The following is a 26,634-nucleotide window of genomic DNA, read 5'->3' as shown; positions in this document are numbered from 1 at the left end:
TCCATTTCTGGTCAGGGAACTAGATCCCACCTGCCGCAACTGAGTTCACACTCTGTAACTAAAAGATCCCACCTGCCACAACTAAGACCCGGTTTTGCAAAATTAATATTAAAAAAAAAAGTTTAAGATGGTAAAATTTATGTTATATGTATTTTACCACAATTAAAAAAAATGGTATGTCACAGGGAGCACAGGCCAGAGTTTCACTTGGCACAGTGACCAAGTTCCAGCTGTTAGCTGCTTGCCAGCTGATTGCAATCAGGAGGGTACGGTGGCCTCAGTCAGGCCTGTTCTTTTATCTCCTCATTGCTTGATTTGGCGGAGGAAGGTGGGCCAAGGCTGTACGATCAAGGCAATGGTTATAAATGTTGACGCATTGAGCTCCAGGAAGCCAGTCCCCCTCAGCCTACCCTTTGTCCTCAGCTACCCTTTGTCCAGGTAGCTCAAACAGAAGGTGCTGGCCACCTGTCTCCCTGGGTCTGCCCAACTCTAAGCTGGGTGACTATTTGGAACAGAGGGGCGGTGACCCAAGGAGATGATGAGGCAGGCGGTCAGAAGACAGCTGTTAGGGCTGAGCTCCAGCAGGGCCTCTGCTGAGTGACTCAAGAGCCAGTTTACCCCTGCCTTGGCAGCAGTGGGTCCCTGGGGCAGAACATCGGGACGCGCTTTAAAGGAGCAGGATACCACCAGACGTGGGGCAGTTGAATACTTTGCTTTATTGGAGTGGGGGGGGCCCAACTGAAAGTGAGGACTCCAAGGACAGTCTTAACCACCATTTCTGACCCCGGGGTGGGACGCATGCGTGGTCAGGTGTCATGGGCAGCGTCACGTGCAGTTCGCTAACTAGCAAGGGCTCTAGGGCTCAAAGTGGCGGCAGTGGGCGGGCCCATCCTTTCCAGCCCCTTGGAGCTGAATTTAGAATTTTCTAACCTGCCCTCTCCTCCCCTGGGGCCTGGCTTCAGCCTGAAGGGCGTGGGAGGCAACCGAGACAGCACTTGCCTGGGTTTGTCGGCAGCTCCACCTTCTGCTCCCGTTCCTACCACAGGCAAAACAGAGGAAGGAGCTGGCTTGGCTGAGGGCTGTGGAAGCTCCCAGGTCAGATCGGGGCAGTGCAACGCAACTGCCTGGGCCCTGGACTTCACTCAGTCCCTCTCCCATCTGGTTTGCTCAGCCACAACCCCTCATACCAGATCAGCAAACATCCTGGTGGTTTGGGGAGTCCCCCGCCCCCTGCCTGGTCTCTCTGCAAACAGGACAAGAGCACTGCCAGCTGTCTTTTGCTGTCTTTCCCTCTGAGCCAAAGGCTGGTGCCTGGGGTGAGTGGGGAGCTATGGTGCAGGGAGCAGGTGAGGTCCGGAGGAGCCGAAGATGACGGCCTGCTGTCCCGAGGGCTTTACTTCACACGCATGTCTCCGTCACACAGGTCACCTCACTGAACACGTGTCTCACATTACTCACACACAACCCCTGAAATGGGAACATTACAGACAAGGAAAACGAGGCTCTAAGAGGGGTTTGCTGGGACCTCCCTGGTGATCCAGTGGTTAAGACTAGCAGCTCCCACTGCAGGGGGGCGTGGATTCGATCCCCACCCAGGGAACTGAGACCCTACGTGCCCCACGGTGCGACCAAAAAAAAGGAAACGAACGAGGTTTCCTGACCAGCCCAGGACCCCTAGCAGCCGGTCAGGCTCTGAACCCTTGCTGTGCCTCACATGGCACTTCTCTTCCCTCCCCGGAGCCTGTCAGCAACCTGGGGCTGTGCGACGTTGGAGGAAGAGGGTAGGTTTTTTGACAACCTGCAGGACAGGAGGCCATAAAGTACAGAAAAAGTTTATTGGAAATCTCTTGAATACATTTTAAAGTAATAGCTTAGTATTTCCAAATGGATTCGGCTGGAGGCAGGGAGGGGCTGTTCCCCCTGGAGACGCGACTGGTCCCAGCCCCATCAGGGGGTGCTGTGGAAGTCGGTCTAGGGCTCATACCTGCCACTGCACAGGGCTGAGGGACAAGGGCCGGCCTTGACAGTTGCCCTGCTCCTCCCAGGCTCGGCTCCAAGTCCGGCTCAGCCCCCCTGGCCTCTCACGGAAGGGGTCCTGAAGAAAGGCTGCTGCCTGCAGAGGCCAACAGTTCAAAGAGGACAACGGCTCAGAGGTCTTCCCCTGCTCGGCCTTGGAAGGAGGGCTGAGAGGCTGGCTGAGGTGGGAGTGGGGGGTATCAATGACTTACCAGGGCCTCCACCCTCCTCAGTGCTGGGGCCCTGGGGGGTAAACCAGGATTGGTGTAGCAGGCCACAGGTGTGCTCGGCCCCACACCAGGAGGGCCAGCTGGATGCCACTTCGAGAAACGTGCCTTTGTGGCAGCAGCGGGTGTGCACGAGGCTGGGCTCAGCCCCATGGAGGTGAGGACAGAGCTGACCCCAGCGCTGAGATCAGCCTCGTAGGGGGAGGCCGCCGCCCCCCGCCCCCGCTAACAAGCAACAGAGGGCCACCTGCTCTGCTGCAGAACAGCTTCTGCCAACGAACACCCAGGTGGCCGCGGCGGGCAGGGCACGCCTAGCCTTCCTCGGATGGGGCTACAGATGAGGCGACCAGGAACAGATGGTCCGTGAGTGAGGCTGGGCTCTTGGCCGACTCAAGTAACAATACCTGAAGGGTTAAGTCAACTGAATGCCCAGCTTTGGTTTCTCAACAAGGAATCGATGCAACTAGTAAACCTCAGGGCAGGGTACAGACCCTGGGGTTAAAGAGAGCTGGTGGCCAGGCCCAGGTGGAAGGAGGAGAAGGTCCATGACCCCGCCCCGAGAAACCAGAACAGTACCCCAGGAGGAGGGGCCTGCCCAGCCTACCCCAGGGCCATAGCGGGGGACACACACAGCACCCCGTGGGCACTACCAGTGGCATGACCCTGGTGAGTCATCACATTTTGAATCCAAGACTTCCTGGGCTGCTAGGACATGGTCAGTCTCTCTGGAGAAGCTGGGCGATTGAAGGTGCACGTGTCTAAGGTAGAGTCTGTGGTCAGCTGTCAGTTCACATGCAGCAATTCTGGGAGGCTTTGTGGCCCGCCCCGGCCAGCCCTGTTCTGGGATCCCACCTTCTACGCCTCGGAAGGAAGATCTGAGAGCAGCAGCCCCGAGTGTGAGGAGCCGCTAGAGAAAGAGGCACTGCCCCAGGGAGCCTCCAACCTTCCCAAGTGAAACATGTTCTCTCTATAAAATATCTGATTTCTCTGAAAGTAATAAATAGTGACTGTGTCCTGTAACAGGGGAAGAGGGGAGGAGAAAGGAGAACCTGTGCTGTGACTCCAGTGACAACTCCTAGAGACGCAGGACTCTGCTTCCACACTGCTGGGCAGGCAGCCGCCAGGGCTACTCGGATGGGCGGGCACGGCTGACTTTCGAGTTCTCATCACCTGGGGTGGGAAGCCCACCACATTGCCAACAATACAGGCCCGGGACAAAGGGAGGAAGACAGAGAGGAAGAAGATACCAGAACTAAGAGGAAAGACCCTGAAGGAGAGCGTCCTGCCTCCCTCCTCCCGGCACGGTCTCCGTCCTCCTCCTGCCTCCGCTCCAGCCTCGGGGCTACCAGCTGGAATGTCGCCTGGCCGATGGCCACGGCAGGCCGGCAAGGGGCCAGCTGCTGGGCAGCCCCGGGGCGCGGGGCTGGCGGGAGGAACGGGAGGACGGCCTATGAGGCCTCCGCTGAGGGTGGCGTGAGCGGAGGGTGGGCAGAGGGCGGGTGGCGGGGGTCCTCGCGGATGCCGTCATGGGCTGTCGCTGCTGCCACCGGTCTCCGGGAGGGGCCAGAGCAGGGGCTTCCGGGTCCCCCAAGGGGACCGCCTCCCCTCGGCCTGGCCTGGAGCAGGACAAGGGGTGGGAGCAGCTGCCAAGGGGGAGGCGCTCTGTCTCCTGGGGCCACAAGAAGGGGATGCTGCTGGGACTCAAGGACACCAACTTTACTGCAGGGTTTCTACAAAGGCATCAAATTCTCGGACATTCTTCTCGTGCGCAGCCAGCTTCTCTGGGAGTGAGTCCTGTGCAGGGGGGGGGAGAGGAGCTGCTTACTCAGTAGGCCGGGAAGCCAGCTGTTAGCCGGGGCTGCAGGGAGCAGGGTACTGTCCGGCTCCGCAGGGCTGGGCTGCCGAGCAGCTGAGCAGGCACTGGCCAGTGGGGGCTGAGGAGGGAGACAGAAAAGCCTGGAGAATCCAGGCTGGCCACACACCGATGAGATGGAAAAGGGCCACGCCCACAATGGGACAACACAGAGGAATCCAACGTGAAATATCTTTGGCACAGATTAGACTAACGTTAGATTAAGACAGTGGGTTTAGAGCCCTACAGGTTCAGGAAGCGAACGCTATCCTCACAGCCTGCACTGGGCCGGTGGCAGAGTCCCGTGGGGGCACACACCAGGCAGTCCCAGCCACACCCTCAGGAGGTTCTGACCCTGCGGGTCGGTGGCCAGGTTGGAAGTCTGCATCTTTACACCAGCTGAGGGGCTGGGTGAGGGTTGGGGCATTGAGAGAGAACAATGAAAATGAGGCAGAAACAGGCGGAGTTAAGTGTAACTGCCCACAGGTTCAACCATTAGTTAAAGCCTGGCCCTAAGCAGGTGGTCTGGCCCCACTGCCGAGCGTGCAGCGGCAGAGCTTACCCCCCACAGAGGACGCCCTGCCAGCTGGGGGCACCTGGAGCTCTTCGGAAGCAGCGCAGACACGCCGGCTGCCCGGATGGGTTTGGGGGGCTGGAGCAAGCCGGCTGCAGCTTCATCTTAAGAGCTTTTGGACTCCGGCTCCTTCCAAGCAAATTTCAAATGAGTCCGGAGAGTCAATTAAAAGCCTAAAATCAGAAGCCCGACTCTCAGGGGTCAAACCTTTGTTTTGCTGGCTCAGTGTAATCACCAGCAAGTTATTTGTTCCCAACGTCATTCTTCTCATCTGTAAACTCGGATAAGAAGAAAACCTACCTCTTGGGGTCTCATGCTTGGCACCTAGAAAGCTTCAATAAATGTTAATAATGACATTTTTGCTATATTATTATTACCGAGCAGCTTACCAAGCAGGCTTTTCTGTTTAAGGCAAATCAAGGGCAGCTGAGTCAAGATGCCTATTCCTAGAGCCACTCCTGACTGCAGTATAGGAGGTCAATATTTCCACCTCAGGCAGGGGGACCCCAACATCTCGTGGCACAGGCACCCTGGATCTGTGGCTGTGCCAGACACTCCTCTGCCCATTGAGGACAGGAAATAGAAAACACCCTAAACGCTCATTACAGTTAGTATCGGGACACCTGGCTGAACTCGGGAGCACGGGGATGAGTGAGCAAAGGGCAAGAACACCACCACTCGGTCCTCCTGCTGCTTCTGCCCTGTGTCCCTGGCACCTGCCTGGCAAGCTGGACAGCTGATGGCAAGAGCTGCTAAGGCAGCTTGGCTGAGTGGCATCAGCAAGTAGAGGACATCAGGCAAACAACAGGGGAGTGAGAACTGCTGGGATCAGAGTGCAGGGAAGAGGAGGAACAAGCGCAAGCATTTCAAGACAGCGACTGTGGGACACAACGCATAGCTCGAGTGCGATCGCAGGAAGGCAACGGTTCAACCGTCTTGTCCTGTGACCTCAAGATGGGAGGTGTGAGCGTGGGGGAGCAGCGGGAAGAACTCTCCAGGCCTGCGGAGCAGGAATGGCCATGGAAGGACAGGAGGCCAGAGGGCGAGACAGCAGGCAAGGGGCTTCCGTACCAAGTCCTCGGCCATGGACTGGGCCCCGATGTCGAGGGAGAGGCTGCTCAGCTGAGGCGGGTTCTGAAATTCACGATAGAAGGTCCCCAAGTCCATCGGAAGGATGTCGTCTTTAGAAAAAGCTGGTTTCTTAAAAAAAAAAAAGAGAGAGAGAGACTGACTCAAGTTTAGCTTGCCTTAAACCACAGTGGAAAATCAGACGGGCTTAACTATTAATAACCCTCTTTCCTTTCAGGAATTAGAGGAGAAAGGGCTCCTCCAGGCTGACCTTTGTGGAATCTTTACAGTTTTCTCTTCTGGGCAGCTAAATTCATCCTGGGGATGACCTCCCTCTATCCTGGGCAAATTTCTGTCCCCTTCCTTTACATTCCTCTCTTTAGCAAAGGGCTATCCATTCATGAACAGGACCCGCGCAGGTCCGACTAGACAATCCGATCCCATTTAGAGGTGAATTTGAATCAAAGACACAGCACCAAATGCCTCGCTGCTCATGGGCCTCTACACGTCTCCCCAAGCGGCGTGTAAGGCCAGGTTCCCCACGCAAAGTGCATAGCTGGGCACCCCCCTTCCCTCTGTCTGGACCAGCCCATCGGATCCCCGAAGGCCTACTCAAGAGCAACAGATGCTTCTAGGTTTACTGCCTCTGAAGCAGCAATGGGCAAGGGAGATGCTGCCAACTTACAAAGTCGATCATGACGAAGTCGTCCTGGGTATGGCCGCTGCTGCCCCCGCTGGAGCCATCAGAGTGCAGGCTGCCCTGGAGAGGAGATGTAGTCTCTGGGGAATCTGGGGGATTCACCTGTTTCAGAACAAGGCGGAGGCAGGGGCTGGTCCTGGGCACTGGCTGTAAACCATGAGCCAAGGGTGTGGCTAACAGTCCGCGGAGGAACAGTGAGCGGCCCACCAAGAAGGACAACCACTGTTCGCTGTCTCCCTGCAAACTCGACTCAGCAACGGACTCACCATGGGATCTGCATCCTCCAGCTCCAGGTTCTTGGGAGCAAACATGGCAAAGGGTATGTCCAAACTGGTCAGGGTCACCTGGAGAGACGCAGGAGAAAGTATCAGTGCGCCCCCTTCCCCCAGCTCGTCTGCTTCCTTAGGGGCTGCCAGAAGATGGGGGGGCATCCAGCAGGTTCACGCACTTCAGCTGACCATGCCACCCTCAGGTTCCTGTCTTGCTGGAGACCCCTCTGGTCTCCCCTGCTTTCCACCACGTGCCCACAGCATCCACAGGACCCTGGATTCAGCTCTGGAAGCCTGACCCACAGCAGTTCAGTAACAAGTGTTCCTCACTGGCAGAACTGAGGAGGACTTTCCTGTCTCAAGTAGTGCTGAGGCGATGACACTGCAGTGCAACGTGTGTGCTAAACGGCGTGGTCTCCTCTCCTACGAGACCGCATAGCAACAGTTCTTAACGTTTCTGGAGTGATGTCACAGGTCATTAATCCTCCCCATAGAAAATTCACACCATTTTGCATGTGATTTCAGTGGTTCCACAGGTCCCAGGTAAGACCTCACTCTAAGGGCTCACACATTCTCACAGGTTGCGGGGGCAGAAAAATCACCTGGTTGATGGGCTTGTTGACAAAAGCCCCCACTTTCCGGACAAAGATGGTCTCCAAGACATCGTGGGGGGAGGCCCGTCCCTCGCTGCTGTTTGATACAGTTTCAGCATCCTCACTGGAGAAGAAAGGTCATGTCGGCTCTCCTTCTCAAACCACAGCAGAGCCTACTGGGTTCCCCGTAAACCCACCACCTTGTGAGGCCACAGCCCAGGACAGGAGCTGCCCCCACCAGCCCAAGCATGTGGGAAATGGCAGTATGAAGCCTGCCTGGGGCCCCGTCACCCTCACTTCTGAGTTGAGAGCACAGGACTGCACTTCCTGGAAGAGCTAAAAACAGGCATATGTGAATGAAACTCGCTGTTACACTTGTATAAAGCTTCCATAAAATTTACTCTGTCATACCAGGGATAACCATCAGTCACCGTGCATCCAGCTATCATACACATGGGCAAGCAGCTCTCATAAACGACTAATTTTAATGTCAGTCCAGTTACAGAGCCAGACTCGAGATCTTACATCCCCCTCTTCACTTTGTCGTTTTGCTGCCTGAAGCTCCACACCACGTGTCCGCCCTCCCCTTGCCCCGAGTCCTCTCTCTGTTCAGCAAGGTCTCTCAACAACACACCCAACCTGGCTGCCCCTCCCCCTCCTCCCAGGTGGCACAGTGATGAAGAATCCGCCTGCTAACGCAGGAGGAGGTGCGAGTTCAATCCCTGGGTCAAGAACATCCCCTGGAGAAGGGAATGGCTACCCACTCCAGCATTCCTGCCTGGAGAACTCCATGGATAGAGAAACCTGGAGGGCTACAGTCCAAGGGGTCACAGAGTGGGATACGACAGAAGCAACTAAACGACTCCCTCCCGCCCTCCAGGCTGATGCTGAGTCCCGAAAGGTGGGGGACACCAAGCAGAAGAAACAGGAGCTCAGACTGTCAGTCACAGCCCTGTGAGAAGCCGGGGACGGGAAAGCCCCAAGGCAGGGGCTCAAGATGGGGAGGACTATGCAGTCCAAATGGCTCCCGGCCTCCAGACACCAGGGGGGACCAGCGTTTGAGAGCCCCCGGCACAGGGCCCTCTGTCTTCAGTTACTCCAGGTCATACCCCAGGAAGCTAGGCTCAGAATGCGAGTAAAACGACTACGATGGGGCTTCCTTGGCTGTCCAGTGGCTAACACTCTGCTCCCACTGCAGGGGACACAGGTTCAATCTCTGGTAAGAGAACTAAGACCCTGCATGCTGCCAAAAAACACTAAGAGGATTCCCCCTCTGATTATCTAACAGGAGGAAAGAGGATGGCGGTTTGAGGGGCCAGGCATGAAAGTAATTATTTTTCCTGATGGATGACATGGAAAGATCCTTCCAAATAAACCCCCTCCCCCAACTCCACTGTGGGAATGGAAAAAAAAAAAAACAGGAATTTCTAATATCTGAAAGTTCATTTAAGATGCAATGGGGCAATCGACGTCAGTAACTCTGGGGCCTTCCAGTTAAGAGAGGGCAGTGCAGGTCAAGACAGGCCCAGCTTCCCACAGAACTTTCGGTGAAATGGAAAGAGTGAGTCTGGGCTCTGCAATCCAAGAAGCCAGGCCTGTGCCTGGCCGTTCTGTGAGCTAACTGTTCTCTTAGGCCAATCACTTAACCCTTCTGAGATCCTGTCGCCTATTAAAGGGAGGTAACATGGTGATTTTTGCAGGGTGGGATTATGAGAACTTTCCACCCAATCCATGTCTTCAAAATCTGACTTACAGACTGTATCACTTCTGCAATCAGAAAAGACAAAGGTTTCTTTTTGTATTCCAGTAAGGAAAAACAGTTGTTTCTACAGGATCCCCAGGAGGCACGAACACAGCAGAAAAAGATAATGGATCATAACTACCACCGCAGACACACCATGACTCCGATGTCACGGGTGTGGTTAACACCACCCTGTTCTGGTCTCAGGGAATACTGAGGACACCCAGGGAACCCATCTCAGGGGACGAGAGGAACATCTCAAAACACCTTCCTGCATCAGGGTAAGGCGCGCCAAGCCCGGCTGCCTGCTGTCAGAAGACAGTAGTGGTGCCCAGGGCAAGCCCCCCCTCACACACCAGCTGCAATGCAAGATTCTTATCGGGAATTTGAAGGATTCCACATTTTCCCTGCAAATGCCAAGCCTGAGCCAATGCTGAAAGCTACTCTTTACTTGCTGATACCAAATAAGCAGATGTGTTGGGGAGGACAGGCCCCTGGTTGGTCTGAAGAGCGGCCGAGCCAAAACGTGAACTCACCTGCTGGACGGCGTGGCGGCGCAGTGGGCCCCATCAGAAGGGGTGTAGGTTGCCAGTCTCTCCTGGTCAGCCTGGGCAGCATGGGCAGGCTGGCTGGGACCAAGGGGTACCCCACCTTCCTTCCCAGGGACCATTAGCTTTGGGGGAAAACGAAAAAATACAGTGAATCACAGCAACATCAGGCAGGAGGGGAGACTTGCTGCCTAGCACGATGGCATCAGCTGTCCAGCTTTCCCATCACCAGTGCTGCCACCAAGTGGGCAGGAAACCTTGGAAATCTTGATCCTTTCTGGGGCTCGCTCAGTTAATGGAAGACATGCACGGAAGTGACTACAGAGGGAAAGAGAGGGGGGAAACACTCGGGAAGCTCTTCTTTTCTTTCTGAAGTGTAAGAGGCGGCCTCTCAGAACCATCTAGTCCTCCGAAGTTACAGAAGAGCTTTGGTTCAGAACACGTAGGACACGGGTGTCTTAAGAGGCCCTCTGGTGTGTCTGGGCAGGGGAGGCAGCACAGGAGCCCCTGGTGCCCTCCCACCTTTAAAGATACCTGCTGAGGGTGTGCGGCGTTTAAGCCAGCAGCAAACACTACTGGATAAGCCAGGTCAGCAGATCCAACGCCCAGGGCAGCAGGCTGATAGGAAAGGCGAGAGCTGGAGAGCTAAGCAAGAGAAAAACAAAGAGGGGCAGCGGAAAGGAGGAGGGAGAAACAGGCACTCCTAGAGTGTGACCAATGATCAGATCAGTAGGGCGAGGAGCGGGTCCCGTGCGCTGCGGGGGAGGGCCTGATGTGAGGCTTACAGACAGACCAGGCCGTTCCTCTGAAAGTAGGAAAACAGACTGATCCGCAGTGGGGCGGACAGTCTCAGCTCCGTGCCCTCCCAAGGCCTCACGTGAGTTCCCTGCTCCCCCTTCTCCCAGGGGTTCAGCTACATTGGCTCAGTTTCCAGCCCAGCAGATCTGGGGAGCACCGTCTGGGCAGAACTGGGAACCAGAGCCATCAGTTTTCCCAGGTCATTCTAGTCTCTTCTTTGACCTTGAGGTCCCTTTGAAACACAAGGCATCTTCTTTAATCACACCCTCCATCACCACTGGGTTTGGGAGGGTTCCTATTTATAGTGAAAAAGAAAGAAAACCACTCTTGGATGATTTATCTGGGGAAAAAAAAAGATCTAAACAACTCCATGTACTTTTCACATCAATGGTAGGAGGAGGGGCGAATGATGAATCTTATTTTGGGCCGCTGGTGCAATGGCTGCATCCTGTTGAAAATCAATTACCGCACCTCAAAATAACCCACAGAACACTTGGGGATATTTAAATAACTATACCCTGTACTTTATTTATAGTTTTCAAATAAAAAGAAACCATCTGATAGTATCCCCTTCTTCCCAGTATGGACTCACTTGATGGGAAAAGGCCAGTCCTGCCGTGGGGACCCTCAGGGTGTCCGTCACCACAGGAGTAGGGGTCTGAAAAAGTGCCTTTGTGACCGTAAACACACACTGTGCACAGATACACACAGACAGGAGAAACAGGGGAGAAAAAAGAAAAGGGGCTTGAGAAAGAAGTGAAAAAAACTCTGGAAAGGGCAGTAGCAATAGAGGCTGAAATGTACAGTGACGTCAGGAGGGAAGCAGGGAGAAAGCTGTATGACTGCCTTCTGAAAAGGACCGCTTGGAAAGGTGTGAAGAAGAGAGTTTATCCCTGGCGTTCTCCCTGATGCGCAGGTGGAAAGCAAAGCTGAGTCGAGCTGCTATGACTTGGTGAAACCTGAACCAAGCATTAGTCTGCCTTTAGTCAAAAGAGGGTCTCTTTTAGAAAATTTCCAACAGGAGGGTCCTGAGAATGTACACAGGGTATGCTAAACAGGAATGAGGATGCTGAGGCTAAGATATTAGACTGAAAGCCTTCTTCTGGGGACTCAGAATCTGTAGGCTCAGGTTTAAACAGTTGATGCTTGTTGGCTGTGCTTTTAAAATGCTCAGGAACCCAGCGGTGAACTTTCTTGCATCAGCTCAGGGAAGATGAGGTGGTATGCAGGTGTAGGCATCAGGGTGTGTGTGTGCACACGCTCACAGTCCCTGAGGGTGTAGAAGAACTTGATGGAGTAAAGGCTGGGGCATTTTCAAAACTCAGGATTTCAAAGCTAATTATGGGCAAGATGATTGTTTTGGGTCTTGCTGTTCCATCTTTAAGTCTCGCCAATTAGCTAATTAATTAATGCCTAGAATTGGAGGTAGGACCCCAAGATACAGTACAGGTTCTGAGTCACAGCTATTTATTAACTTAGCTCTGTGCCCAAATGATACAATGATCCTTACTTTACTAGAAAAACAAAACAAAACCAGCCCATTAGTATTTACTGGATCACAGCAAAAGCTCAAACAGAAATTGTTGAACAATTATGTGATTCCCTAGATTAAACAAAAGAAGAAACTATTTCAATATTTACAGGAACAAAGAGACCAGGTGGTAAATGATTTTTCTTCCTCTGTTCTACCATCAAGCTTCAAAATGAGTATTTCTGCACCAAACTGTATAGTCTTGATTACAAGTACTCAGGGAGCAGTGACAAGGCTCACCCACTGGGTGCTCTCTCTGATGAAATCTTGACAAGATCTACCTTTAAACTGTAACAAGACACAATAGGCAACTGATAACATGAAACACACAGGCTCTCCTTACACAGGTTAATAAACCTTTCTGCAAACCTCAGCTACAGAAACGACTTAACTTCCCTTTACCTTTGGGGTCTGGCTGAATTTCCACTGTATCAGAGAAAAAGAAAAACTGATGTGTTAAAGCCGCAGGCTCACCACCCCTAACATCTCCCAAGTTTATGTATGGTTTATGAGTTTATCAGTTGTTAAATGAGCATTAAATGACATATTCAAATTTTGATGATTTAAAAAACCATCAACTCACGAATGTGAACTAGTAAGAAAGTGGGCTTTCCTCTTTTTTTGGGTCAGTATCGCTCCCTGTCAGCAAGCATACCAGAAGCCACCCTCTTCCAGAGCAACAGCAATCTGTATGCCTACATATATTAACGGGGAGGGGGGGTGAATAACAATTCCTACACACCCAAACCAAACTGTTCAAACAATTTCACAAGACTCTCTTAAACTTTAAATAGTCACATTAGAAATAACAGTGATCCATGAATTTCTATAAAGTCCTTCACACATAAGTTAGCTTTTGTGCTTAACCCCTGCTTTTAAAACAAATCAGAACTATACTTTTAATTTAATATCTAAAAGCACAGGATGGAATAAATCTAAATTTTTTCTTAATGAAGAAAATATAGAGGATAAAAATGTACGGACAGCTAATTAATTTGTTGGGTCCAACACCCCCGAGTAAGATGGTGAAAGTAAGATGGTGAAAAAGGATAATCAGGGGCTAATTTAGGCTTCCCAGGCAGCACGAGTGGTAAAGAACCCACCTGCCAACGCAGGAAATGTAAGAGACGTGGGTTCAATCCCTGCGTTGGGAAGATCCCCTAGAGAAGGGCTCCAGTATTCTTGCCTGGAGAATCCCATGGGCAGAGCAGCCTAGCAGGTTATAGTCTATAGGGTCACACGGAGTTGGACGCAACTGAAGTGACTTAGCACGCACACATGCATGGGTCTAATTTAAAGGAAAATAGAATTCACTTAGGGAACCATCTAATATGAAAGAAAAGAGGAGGGAAAAAATAGAGGCAGGCAACGGGTAGATGATAAACAATCTGGGGTGGAAGGGAAGAAACGTGCCCTAAAATTCAGTCAGCTGGAAAAAACGACTCCTTATCTGAAGCAGTCTCAGAACCACATGTATATCATACACTTCTTTGGGGGAAGTGTTCACATTGCTTGGAGCCTGCGTTTTATTGAAACTGGCTGTGACACTGAAGATGGAGCCTAATCATGTTCAGAGAGGGAATGCAGACAAACAGATGTCTATGTAACTATTAAGGAAAACTGCATAGCTGGGGTCTTAATGGCATTTTATGCTAAATGATCACTGGCTCCTTTTTTGCTCCTTCCATTATTAGGAACCATATTTAGGAACCACTTCAAAGAAGCAGCAGCTACTGGGACCTCCCTGGTTGTCCGGTAGTTAAGATTCCATGCTTTTACCACAGGGGCATGGGTTTGATCCCTGGTCAGGGAATGAGGATCCCGGATCTCATGTGCCGCTGGGTTCGGCCAAAAAAAAAAAAAAAGTAGCTGCTAGTTCTAACAAGTGTTGCTTTCAGTGTCTCTCTGGTGCCAGAACACAATTCTGATTTTGTAGGGGTTTTCTGTGGCTGATTTTCTAGGGAATTGTAAGATGTCACCAGGGAGGTAAAAGTTACATGGAATCTTGCATGTTAAGATTGCAGACTAGAAATACTACAGTATTATCTGCTGGGTAAGAAGGTTCTCCTTTACTCCTCAAAATAACTCCTTGAAATAATCACCACCACCACCAGCAGAAGAGATTGTTATCTAAATTTTCACATAAAATTTTCATATCATAAGGCCCATATATGTACTAAATAACTACCGCCACACCAGAACCTGTTTCCCCCTACCTGGGAGGGAGGCGAGGTGGAAAAGGAGGTGGCGCACACTTCCTGAGAGTCTTCCACAGAAGGACACGCTACTCCAGTGTCCTCGCCGGCGGTTCTGTGGTGAGGGGGAGAGAAATCATGAACTGACTGATGGCAGCCAATTTCAGAAAGGACACAAAGAGAGCTGAGATATGGATGCAAGTTGTGCTAAGAATCCTTTCGACAGTCCCTAATTTCAAGAGAGGTGCATTGAGTCCTTGATAATTTCAAATATGTTCAGAAAGCAACATCTAGAGGTTGACAATGGCTTTTTTTTTTTTTTTAAATCCAAACATTTCACCTGACATACCATTTGAGAGCGTTTTTTTAAAGCCTGGCCAATGTAGGGCCAAAGAATCATCAGCAACAGAGAATGCAGTGAAATAAAAATCTAGATTCCAAAGACAAAAAACAATCCAACTTCACGAATCCTTCACAGAAAGGCAGCATCTTCCTTGGTACACATCTATTCCAATCTCTCGACAACTCTGTTTTCTGGGATCTAGGCCTGGAGATGTTTGATTCTGAGGAATAAAACTGAACTGTGCCAATGGTGACCTGAAAACCACCTAATTTGCAAAGAACATTCTTTCTCCACATTACTGCCACTCTCAGAGTTTCTAAGTAAAATCAAACCAAAAGTCAAATCAGTACTGTCTAGGTCAAAATATCAAAGGATTTTTTGAGACGTGGTCTACCTTTCGTCTTGGGGTACCTGACAGGCAGCAGCAAGGATACAGCCAGCCACTCCACTTCCCTCCCCGTGGGGTCTCCATCCGTGTGCCCTGCCTATCGGTGAGTGTGGATAAAGGTGCTCTACGGGCCTGTGCAAGATGGATGTTTCCACCAGCCACAGTTTGGAAAAGAGTTTTCCACATTCCTCACCTGTAATTGCAGGGGTGCATGGGCGAGGAGCTGGGATAGGGACGGTCCACAAAGTGATCAATAATAATGCCCATGATAGGTGGGGTCCTCTCAAAGTGCCTGTAATGCAGTAAGCAGATGGCCACATTTGTTAGAATGCCTTGTCACGCCCCCTGCAGCCCTCAGAGATCCCTTTGCCTCTTATCTATTGGAAGGAACCACAGAACCTCAACTCCTGCATCCCTGAAAATAAGCCATCACTTCTACGTTGGCTCTGGGACACTCAGCTTCTCCAGTCTGGAGACTGGGTTGTCTCAGTTCAGCAATGGCAACGGTGAACTCTAGGCCCAGCTGAGGCGAGGGGGGATGGTTGGAAGAAAAACAACTTTAATATCTTTGGAAGAATTCCTTTTTTTTTTTTTTTGGAAGAGTTCTGTTGGATTCCAAGGCTCTTTCCTCACCTGGTGGACATGAATGCCAAGTTAATCCTGTAAGCACAGGAAAGAGTGATGGTGCCCACAGGGGTACCCACTGTCCCAACACGAACTGTCTGGAAACCTAGAAAAGAGATAAATAGTTAGCTTTTTTCCAGACAATAATGACACTACCGTCAGTACGTCTTTCCCTGAACCATTCAGCCACTTGTACAACCTCTGGCATGACTCACTTAGCTACCTTGAATGCAGCAGCCTCAATTTTATACATATGTGTATGTATATACATATAATTTTATTTTAATTTATTCTATGTTGACCTAATACTGGCAGGGGAAAAAGCATCTATTTCCTGATAAAACTACCTTCAAAGAGGTAAAATGATTATTAAATCAAGTTAGGACTTAAACAAGTCCTAACCAACCCTGTCCAGATGTGCCAATAAGACATTAAAGGGGCACAGAGAGTTCCTCACACAAATACTTCAATTTATAAAGCAACTGCACTCCCACCCAAGCTGCCACCCCAGAACTAAGCACAGAAAAGAGCCAGGGCATTACAATAAAACTTTCCTAGTTTTCTTGGTTTCACTTCCAATTTTTCAAAATTGTTGATACTCATCAGAAACGTTTAACATGATCACTGTAGAAAATTAGGAAAACAGACAATCATATAAAGAACAACAAAGAATTCTGAGTTACTAGAACTTTTGGGAAAATTATTCAGTCATTCCCTGGTGGCTCTCCAGACCTGTCTTTTCCTTACTTGTATCACACATACTAAAATCACAAGCTATGTAATATTACAGGCAGCATCCAAGCACATCTCTGAGTCAGGAGAACACTTAGCAACACTACAAATGTTTTTTAACCTTGATACATACCTTCCCCTAAGCCATTCAGCTGAACGTCCCCAAAATATATTCTGTAGGGAAGAAAGAAAAAAATGTTACTTGATTCTTTATTATAAGGGCCTGCATACTAAACACCTAGAAACAAAGTCAACAAAACCAACCCTTCTTTTCTCATCTGCATGAACATCTCTCCGAATGGAGCAGTATTGCTACTATTCGATTAAGCTGTAGGCATGAGGATGGTTATGCAGAGGACTGGTTAAAAAATTAGAAAAATAAAAATTAAGTGTGACCTGCTGTTTAAGTTCCTTATTCCTGCTTCTGCAGCATATTTGTAAAGTTATATGCATGAATGCTTGCTAAGTTGCTTCAACTGTGTCCACCTCTCTGTGACCCCATGGACTATAGCCCGCCAGGCTCCTCTGTCCATGGGATTCTCCAGGCAAGAATACTGGAGTGGGCCTGCCATGCCCTTTTCCAATGGATCTTCCGGACCCAGGGACTGAACCCGCATCTCTTATGTCTCCTGCACTGGCAGGTGAGTTCTCTACTACTAGCACCACCTGGGAGCCCTTTGTAAAGTACACCTATTGGGAAATAGAGAATATACGGACAAAATTGGCAAATAGTTCTGGAACTTCTATTACCAGATATAAGACATTTTTGTTTTAGAATTGACCTATAATTGACACACAACATTATATTAGTTTCAAGGATATATAATGATTCAATATCTGTACACATTGCAAAATAATCACCACACTAAGTCTGGTTAACATCTGTTATCATTCACAGTAACATAATTTTTTTTCTTAAGAGTGATGAGAACTCTTAAGATCCACTTTCCTAGCAACTTTCAAACATGGGATAGAAGTCACTAGATTTTGAAATGTGATCTTCAAGGTGGGCTCACTCTGCTTATTGAAAGTCATTCCATCATTCCAAAGTAAACTAAGTAATTAGAATATCTTTTCTACCACTGAATAAACAGGCAAGACTATTCTACAACTATAAAAATCTAAACACAGTAGAATATTTCCATGAATCTCCCTGGGAAGGCCAGTCTATATTAGCAAAAAGTCTGAATTATAAAACACTTAAAATGTATTTTCATATTTTTCAAGTAATACTGTTGAAAATTAAACACATACATGGGTTTGTTCAATAAAAACTAAGCTCTGACAATCTACAAAGCCCTAAGGTTAGATATTAGGGATGAGATAAAGATAAACTAGGGACAAGTCCTAGGATGAATCTGAATCCTAGGTCTCACAGATTACAGTCTGGAATGGAAGAAAAGAAATGTATATACATATCTGAACTACATGCACGAAAGTGACAGATACCATTAAACAGGGGTTAGCCCACTTTTGTTTAAAGGATCAGTTAGTAAATATTTTAGACTTGTGGGCCATATAGTCTGGGGCAACTACTCAGCTCTGCTCTCATACTACAGAAGTAGCCACTGATAATAGGTAAATGAATGGGGTGGCTATGTTGTAAAATAATTTTATTTATAAAATTATTTGTAAAATAATTCTATTTATAAAAACAAGCAGATGGGGGAAGAATTCCCTGGTGGTCCAGTGGTTAAGACTCTCTGCTTCCACTGTCAGGGGCCCAGGTTCAACCCCTGGTTGGGGGGAACTGAGATCCTGCAAGTTCTACAACTTGGTCAAAAGAAAAAAAAAAGGCCTAGAAAAGTAAACACACATAGGGTTGCTAGATTACTTCAACAGAACTAGTTAATTCTCTAATCCATGGTCCTTCCATCCTGTTATACCAATTCTCAAAATCAGCTCTTTGCATGTAAGCCAAAGGCCAACACCCATGGCTCATCATTAACATGAAACAGAGTCCCGGCTAATTTGGGAACCCTGACTTTCCAGGCTCTGCTCTCACACTTTGCTACATGTCCTCTTCACCACCACGCTGGTCCATTCAACAACCTCTATCAGTTCAGTCGCTCAGTCGTGTCCAACTCTCTGTGACCCCATGGACTGCAAGACACCAGGCTTCCCTGTTTACCACCAACTCCTGGAGCTGCCTCAAACTCATGTCCAACTCGGTGATGCCATCACTTCATGGCAAATAGATGGGGAAACAATGGAAGGAGTGAGAGACTTTTTTTGGGGGGGGGGGCTCCAAAATCACTGCAGATGGTGACTGCAGCCATGAAATTAAAAGATGCTTGCTCGTTGGAAGAAAAACTATGACCAACCTAGACAGCATATTAAAAAGCAGACACATTACTTTGCCAACAAAGGTCCGTCTAGTCAAAGCTATGGTTTTTCCAGTAGTCATGTATGGATGTGAAATGAAAGTTGGACTATAAAGAAAGCTGAGTGCTGAAGAATTGATGCTTTTGAACTGTGGTGTTGGAGAAGACTCGTGAGAGTCCCTTGGACTGCAAGGAGATCCAACCAGTCCATCCTAAAGGAAATCAGTCCTGAATATTTATTGGAAGGACTGATACTGAAGTTGAAACTTAATACTTTGGCCACCTGATGTGAAGAACTGACTCACTGGAAAAGACCCTGATGCTGGGAAAGATTGAAGGCAGGAGGAGAAGGGGATGACAGAGGATGAGATGGTTGGATGGCATCACCAACTCGATGCACATAAGTTTGAGTAAGCTCCCAGAGTGGAGATGGACAGGGAAGCCTGGTGTGCCGCAGTCCATGGGGTCGCAAAGAGTTAGGCATGACTGAGCTACCAAACTGCCCGAGAATTTAAAAATCCTTTCCATAGCAATCAAGACTGTATATAAACAAAAGGATAAAGAACTTGGCTGCTTTGGAAAAAGCTGAGGTTCATAAAGGAGAATAGATAGGCAATCACAGTAAAGGTATAGCATCAACCATCCAAATATCTGTCCAAAAATTAATCATGGAATACCTGAATGCTGGTCAGACAATGTGCAAATTGATGAGTCCAAAGTGTGAATCATGAAGGTGAGCTGTTTACCTGTATAAGATGACATATTCATGCCCCTGCTTTCTGGAGAGTCTGTAAGCTGGTGTCACCCTAGTTATAGCAAGCAGAGACTTCAGCAGCAACGACAATCTGTTGTACACAGCATAGGAAACTTTGATTTCTTTATCACACCTGCGGAGCAAAGACACTATCAGCATTCTCCTGCTTGGCTATCACAAAACAAAGAACAAAAATGCAATGGATAGAGACATTAGCTATGTTCCATGGAGTGACTGACATTATTTGTCAGCATTAGAACATATAATTGAATGACCTTACTGTACACTATAAACTAACACGACATTAAAAATCAACTTAATACTTCAATTTTTAAAAGTCTAAAAAAAAAGTTAACATTATTCATAAATTTGGATAGAATATAACCTGATTTGCAGCCTAAATAACATTTTAAAGAGTATTACAGTCAAAAGAGATAGTTGCTAATTAAACTGGAACTGTGTAAGATTAAATTTATAATTAAAACATCCTCTGAACTAAACTTGTAATCAGAGCGCTTTGTCAGCTCATCAACAAATTGTTGATGTTGACCAAAGTTTTACTTTCCACGCACCAGACAAAGGCAGGTGGGCAACAAAAGGTCTCCAATATATCTTTTTCTAGCTTTGAAGCAGTTATCTTTCAAAGAAATAAAGCAGAACACTTAAAAACCAGTAATTCAATATTGCAGTTGTATTACTGAAAGTACAAACATAATTTCAGTGTACTATCTTACAGCAGTCTACTTCTATACATCTAACAGGAAATGTGGAGAAGTGCTTGGTACGAAAATTTTGGACTATAACCTGGCAATTGCTTTTTAAGAAAGAAAAATAATGCCTATACCACTCATACTTATTAAAAAGATTTTTATTTTGATGTGTTGCTATTTCTTCAATTTTCCTATATATTCTTCTTGAAATTCGGGCAGGAATTCAGCTAATCTGCCCTGAAAAAAGAAAATGGAGGGGAAAATAACACGCATTCCTAGTCCGTGACCAACACAGCATGTCTGAAGGAGTGGCGAGGGGAAATCTTATTGGACGTCTGCCACCCAGAAAACAGACAAAACAGAGTAGTCATGTTACAAGAGCTCAAGGGATTTAATCAGAGAACTATGTGTACTCTGGGAAAACAACAAATCCTTTTTCAGCTTTCTCTCTGCTCCTCTGTGTTGTCTGAATCTCTCTGGACCGACACTCCTTTTGAAGGTCATTGCTGTGCCTGGGCTGGAAGCCAAGCACGAAGCCAACTGTAGCAAAGACCTACCAGCTTTGTTAAGTGGTCAGAACACTCTCCGTGACTGATACAAGCCCTGCTTTTCACGTGATGTCGTGCACTTTATCCTCAGCTACCACAACCAAGGATTCTAAGATAGAGCACTTACATACTTTTAAAATTTATTTATTTCTAATTGAAGGATAACTGCTTTATAATACTGTATTGGTTTCTGCCATGCATCAACATGAGTCGGCCATAGGTATACATATGTCCCCTCCCTCTGGAAACTTCCTCCCGTCTCCCACCCCATCCCACCCTTCTTGGTTATCACAGAACATCAGTTTGAGCTCCCTAGAGCACTTACTTTTCATTCATTTCCAGACACCAGATTTCTAGCTCCATGGAATCTCCCTGTAAATGGAACAATAAAAGGTATTGTTAAGATATTATTAAAAGATATTTCAGTTTTGCTTTTGATAATCTTTTTTATTATAAAGCACAATACAGCCACTATAAAAATATTACAAAGTATAAATAAGCAAAAAGAAGACATCACTTATAATACAATCAGTGATTTTCCTAAATCAAAGTGAGCTCATACCATACATTCTATTTTTTATCTTTTTTTTTGTATATACTATTTTTATCACTTTTTAATGTGCTTTAAACTGTGGTGTTGGAGAAGACTCATGACAATCCTTTGGACTGCAAGATCAAACCAGTCAATCCTGAAGGAAATCAATCCTGAATATGCATTGGAAGGACTGATGCTGAAGGTGAACCTCCAGTACTTTGGCCATCTAATATGAAGAACTGACTCCTTGGAAAAGACCCTGATGCTGGGAAAGAGTGAAGGCAGGAGGAGAAGGGGACGACAGAGGATGAGATGGTTGGATGGCAACACCGACTCAATGGACATGAATTTGAGCAAAGCTCCAGGAGTTGGTGATGGACAGGGAAGCCTGGCAAGGTGCAGTTCACAGGGTTGCAAAAGTTGGACACGACTGAGAGACTGAACTGAACTGATCACTTTTTAATCAGTAAGTACAACATGGAATTCTCCTTATAATTAAAAATTCTACATTATTTTTAATGGCCACATAGTATTCTACCAGGGCTTTCCAGTGGCTCAGGAGCAAAGAATCTGCCTGCAGTGCAGGAGACCCAGGCTCTACGTGAGGGCAATTCTTTGGTTGCAGCAAGCGAGGACTAGTCTCTAGCTGGGGTGTAGGGGCTTCTCACTGTGGTGCTTCTCTTGTTGCGGAGCACAGGTTCTAGAGCACAAACTCAACAGCTGCTCCACAGCATGTGAGATCTTCCTGGATCAGGGGTCGAACCTGTGTCTCCTGCACTGGCAGGCAGATTAGCACTGAGCCACCAGGGAAGTCCACTCACAACAGTGTAGAATCTGATTTCACAGATGCCTGAGAGATGAGAGAGTTCTTCCTTTTGGACTCCCTAAGGATCACTAAGGAAAATAACTCACAGTATACACCAGTAATTCAATAAAGAGAATAGGATGTTTTGTTTTATTTGGTACTAAGATTTCTACAGACTACATACTGACATCATTCACACAATAAAAAATTAAGAGCCTACTATGTGCCATCCAAAGCATTGTGATAGGCACAGAGATGATTATTTATTATATCCTGCCTCGTTTCAAAGAGAATTGAAGAACTACACAGATAAAAAGGTGTGGCATAGCTGCTGACCTCAAGAATAAAAGTGTAAAGTATCAACAGGAACATGTAATAACTGTATACCATATTTTATCTATACACTTTACAAATAAAAATTAAATGAAGAAGTATAGCCCCACAAGACTGTGAAGTGTGGTGGTGGTAGAGGTGGGGCTAAGTACTTTGGCCAGAGTTACTCAGCTAGGCTCTGAATTTGGTTCTGTATAGCTCTAAACTCCATTAGCCTTTTATTATTCCACACAGCCTCACAATCCTGTAGTGGAAATAGATTAATAAACATACAAGAAAAACTATTTGCATCATGGAAAAAGGTGGAAAAACACATTAAAAAAAAAATCACATTCCAGCAAGTTATACTCTAAGAAACAAATATAAACAAAGCACACAGGAAATCTAGAGAGTGGTTAGAAAGGGAGATCTTTTAGAGCATATGAGTGTTGAAGGATGAGTAGAAACACATCACTTACAGATGATACATATATGAAGATGAGAGTGAAGAATCTACTCCAAGTGGTTGGAAGAATAAGTACAAAAACCATGACCTCCTCAGAGAACCATGAGACGATCAGAGAGGGAAAGCGTAGGAACAAGGCTGAGTTGGAACCAGAGTGTAAAGTGCTTTGGGTGCTGAGTTAAGACCCTGTCCTGGCCATAACCTTACCTCAGAAGTCTTGAGTGAGATCTCCACACACATAGACCTCCCAACAGCAGGCAGCTGCCCTGCCAGGGCCTTCTTTGCTTCATGTGTAACCTCTGGGATGTCTTTGATTGCTAAATTGAACTAGAATACAAGAACTTTGTGTTAAACACTCGCAAGGAACATTATGGAATCAAAGTAGTAAGACTGGATACTGAGTAACGTAGGCCTTACCCTGACTAAGGACAGTCATTCAATTCTCCTTTCCCCTTAAGAGATGTCTTGCATCAAGGCCCCAAAACTCAGGTTGATAAGTTTTCACTCATCACAGAGGAAAACCAAAGAACATCCAGGACTAACATTCAATGAAGAATGAATTTTCCAAGTGAATGGATCAAATGGAATTAGGCATTTTAATGTTATGACTTAGTAATACTAGAAATATTATTATTTATTACTACACCATGATTCCTTGTGACAAACACCAAAGTATATCCCTCAGCAAAGAACAGGAATTTTACCCAGTCTGAACCCGTTGGGGAAGAAGACGAACGAGTACAAATCTTCTCTCCCAGTCGAGCCTGGACAATCACTTGGACAGTCTGAAAAAAACCAAACAAAAAAATCAAAGGTGACGTTTCAACAAACTGATTTGGCTCCTAATCAAGATTAAAACCCTCTCAATGCAGGGTTAAAAAGGTGCCAATGATCTTAACTATACTTCAGGAAAGGATAAGATTTAAAACCATCAAGAACAGGAAAAAAAAAAAAAAGGGCACAAAAATAATACTGTAAATATTCCTGAGGACCTAGTGTCAACCAATTAAGAGAAACCATAGTCTGAGGCTTGTAATCTATAATACACTCACATGGCAGAAGGAAAGCTGCACGTGGGGGCTCTGACTTTCATCAAGAAACAAGTCCAATCGTAGGTTTAAATATTCACTGCCATACACTTATGTAATCATAGTAGATTTAAACCAAGGAATCCACAATTATTCATATGACTTGGCCCATATGGCAAAAGTCTTCCGGCTAATTTTACAACCAGAATCTACTGCATGGCTTGTTCTTACATAGCAATGGTTGAGAGGAAGGCGAGATAGAGGTGGAAATGATTTTTAGATTTAGGAAAAGATGCCTTCTATAGCACTCAAAATTCAGTTTTAATTTTTCATTTACACAGAAGGGGACAATAAGCGGAAAGTGAGAGAATTCAGAGGTAGATGATGCTTAGGGAAAGATGCCCAAACTGCTGTCCATTCTAGTCCAGTCTTTGTTCTCACCCCAAGGGAACATACTGTGCCAATAACCTGGCATAATAAGTTTGACATTTCTGCAAACAGGCTTGCAAAAAAAATGTTTTTTTTTTAACAAGTAGCTTTGGAAAATTGGAAGCTTTTTAGTTACACCCCCAGTACCGCCCCCAAATTTCACAGTTTGGTTTACAACAGACAGAAGTATCCCTTAAAATGGGCAAGCTGCAAGCTGTTATGCTGTATTTCCAAAAAGGGAGAGGCATGGAAGTTATTTCTAACAGTTCTAGGCTCAAGAGAACGGATATATTACCTTGAGGGCAAAAAACTTAATGAACTTGTCCAGGTCCTTTCTGTCCTGGGAATTAAGATCAGTTTCCATTGCCTATAGGAATCTAAAACAGAAAAAAAAAAAAAAGTGTTGAATAATGTGACTGTGTTTTAAAAGGGATTGCTACAACAAAGCATACAGAGATGGCATTGTCTACTAGCTGTATGAATAGTCATGTAGGAGGTAAAACCTCCCCTCCCCTCGACTAAAGACACCAACATGAAAAACAGAAGATACTATCTTTTGAGGAAAATAAACTCCAAAGAGCTAAATCTATAGACCTAGAACAAAGATGAGAAAAGCCATTTTACCTGAATATGAAACTTTGAGCTTTTAAACTTATTCATTTAAAAAGTTATATTACCCAGCATATTGAAGACTAAGTTTTAATGAGGCAAAAACTTTATTAAAACATAAAATAAGTTAACATTCTTTCAACCAATCCAGGGATCAAACCCGCGTCTCTTATGTCTCCTGCATTGGCAGGCAGGTTCCTTACCACTAGCGCCACCTGGGAAGCCCAACATTCCTTCAAAAGACCACTAAATCAGTTTAACTTTGGGTGGGAGTCAATGGCACCCCATTCCAGTACTCTCGCCTGGAAAATCCCATGGATGGAGGAGTCTGGTAGGCTGTGGTCCATGGGGTCGCTAAAAGTTGGACACGACTGAGCGACTTCACTTCCACTTTTCACTTTCATGCATTGGAGAAGGAAATGGCAACCCACTCCAGTATTCTTGCCTGGAGAATCCCAGGGACAGCGGAGCCTGGTGGGCTGCCGTCTATGGGGTCGCACAGAGTCGGACACGACTGAAGTGACTTAGCAGCAGCAGGGTGGGGGTGGGATGAGAAGGGGCTGGTATGAAGAAGAAAGCATTTAGGGCAGAGAAGAGCATGAACAAAGGCAGGAGAAAAATGGGTTTTAAACTATTAAGTACTCCAATTTTCCAGTGATTGTGTATGGCTGGTTTGGGCCAGACCACGAGAGTCTCAAACACAGTGCTAAAGACTGACGCCAGGAAGGGGAGCACCCTCGAGGCTTTTGAGAAGACGAAGCAACACAATCCAAACGGTGCGTCAGAAAGATAGCACTGCTGGCACACTGTTGAATAGTTTTGAGTAGGAAGAGCAGGGAAATCAATTAGGTCCTTGGCACTAATTCAGGCTTGTGGCCAGGGCTAAAAGTCTAATAGAGACGTGATTTGGAAATATGGATGGGAGGTATTTTAAAGGAAGAGCTGACAGGATTTAAGGACTGAGTGCAAAAAGTTTAAATGGGTTTCAGTTAACAAAAAAGAAAGTGAGAGGGAAAGCTAGTTTTAAGAAAAGGATAGAGTTGAAACAGGAAATCATGAGTACAAGTTTAAAACAACACTATTCTTTATTGAGGTGTGAACTTACATGCAGTGAAATGCACAAACCTTAGGTGTACAGCTCAGTAAATACTTTATATGTGAACACTCATACAATGACAACCCAGATGCAGTTATAGAACATTTCCTATAAGCCAGAGGCTCCTTTTGTGTCCCCTTGGTCAATAAACCCACCAAGAAGTAACCATTATTCTAACCTCTTATCACCATATTAGCTTTGTCTGTTTTGAATTTCTTCTAAGTGGAATCAAGTGGTCTTAACTCTTCTGTTGTGTAGCTTCCTGTACTTAGTAAGATCCATTCACAATGCATGCAGTTTATTCCTTTGCATTGCTGTGTGGCACTCCATGTTATGAATATGTCACCATCTATAAATTCCACGGATGAACATCTGGGTGGTCTCCTGCTTTTAGCTATCACATTCTTGCATGACATTTCTGGTGAATAAAAACCCTTGCTGGTGTCCCATGTAAAGCCAGGAGTGCTGAGTTGGGTCAGCAGGCATACCTTGTTTCATTGCACCTCACTTCACTGTGCTTCACAGATGCTGCTTCCCCCTTTTTAAACGAATTGAAGGTTTGTGTCAACCTTGTGTTGAACAAGTCCATCAGCGCCATTTTGTGTCTTGGTGTCATATTTTAGCAATTCTTCAAATACTTCGAAACTTCCACCAGCAATAAGATTACAATTCACTGAAGGCTCAGGTGATGGTTAGCATCATTTTTTAGCAATATTCTTTTTTTTCGGCCGTGCTGGGTCTTTGTTGCCGTGTGGGCTTTTCTCTAGTTGCAACAAAGTGGGAGCTTCTCTCGTTGCGGAGGACAGGCTCTGGGGTGTG

General features: G+C 46.8%; 1 protein-coding gene across 12 annotated transcripts in view; it reads right to left on the bottom strand.

The window, feature by feature from the left end:
- Nucleotides 1-1,816: 1,816 nt before the first annotated feature.
- The window catches only part of ATG13 (autophagy related 13), a 42,011-nt gene continuing 17,193 nt past the window's right edge, over nucleotides 1,817-26,634 (bottom strand). For 2 of the 12 annotated variants that reach the window (XM_019975235.2, XM_019975236.2), the window contains 17 exons: nucleotides 24,406-24,487; nucleotides 23,358-23,438; nucleotides 22,861-22,980; nucleotides 20,861-20,907; nucleotides 19,270-19,410; nucleotides 16,333-16,373; nucleotides 15,477-15,573; nucleotides 15,037-15,135; nucleotides 14,134-14,227; nucleotides 10,979-11,077; nucleotides 10,123-10,233; nucleotides 9,577-9,713; nucleotides 7,309-7,423; nucleotides 6,704-6,781; nucleotides 6,423-6,584; nucleotides 5,741-5,869; nucleotides 1,817-4,037 (listed from right to left, as the gene is read on the bottom strand). In XM_019975235.2, the coding sequence (XP_019830794.2) occupies nucleotides 3,960-4,037; nucleotides 5,741-5,869; nucleotides 6,423-6,584; nucleotides 6,704-6,781; nucleotides 7,309-7,423; nucleotides 9,577-9,713; nucleotides 10,123-10,233; nucleotides 10,979-11,077; nucleotides 14,134-14,227; nucleotides 15,037-15,135; nucleotides 15,477-15,573; nucleotides 16,333-16,373; nucleotides 19,270-19,410; nucleotides 20,861-20,907; nucleotides 22,861-22,980; nucleotides 23,358-23,438; nucleotides 24,406-24,474 (1,698 nt within the window). In that variant the 5' untranslated portion in view covers nucleotides 24,475-24,487 and the 3' untranslated portion in view covers nucleotides 1,817-3,959. The remainder of the gene's footprint in view (nucleotides 4,038-5,740; nucleotides 5,870-6,422; nucleotides 6,585-6,703; nucleotides 6,782-7,308; nucleotides 7,424-9,576; nucleotides 9,714-10,122; nucleotides 10,234-10,978; nucleotides 11,078-14,133; nucleotides 14,228-15,036; nucleotides 15,136-15,476; nucleotides 15,574-16,332; nucleotides 16,374-19,269; nucleotides 19,411-20,860; nucleotides 20,908-22,860; nucleotides 22,981-23,357; nucleotides 23,439-24,405; nucleotides 24,488-26,634) is intronic. The other 10 variants (XM_070767648.1, XM_019975239.2, XM_019975237.2 and 7 more) reach the window with 10 other exon arrangements.

The sequence above is a fragment of the Bos indicus genome, chromosome 15, assembly GCF_029378745.1.
Source record: "Bos indicus isolate NIAB-ARS_2022 breed Sahiwal x Tharparkar chromosome 15, NIAB-ARS_B.indTharparkar_mat_pri_1.0, whole genome shotgun sequence".
Lineage (NCBI taxonomy): Eukaryota > Metazoa > Chordata > Mammalia > Artiodactyla > Bovidae > Bos > Bos indicus.
Note: the sequence above shows the minus strand (reverse complement) of the source record. Positions and strands in the feature narration are given on the sequence as shown.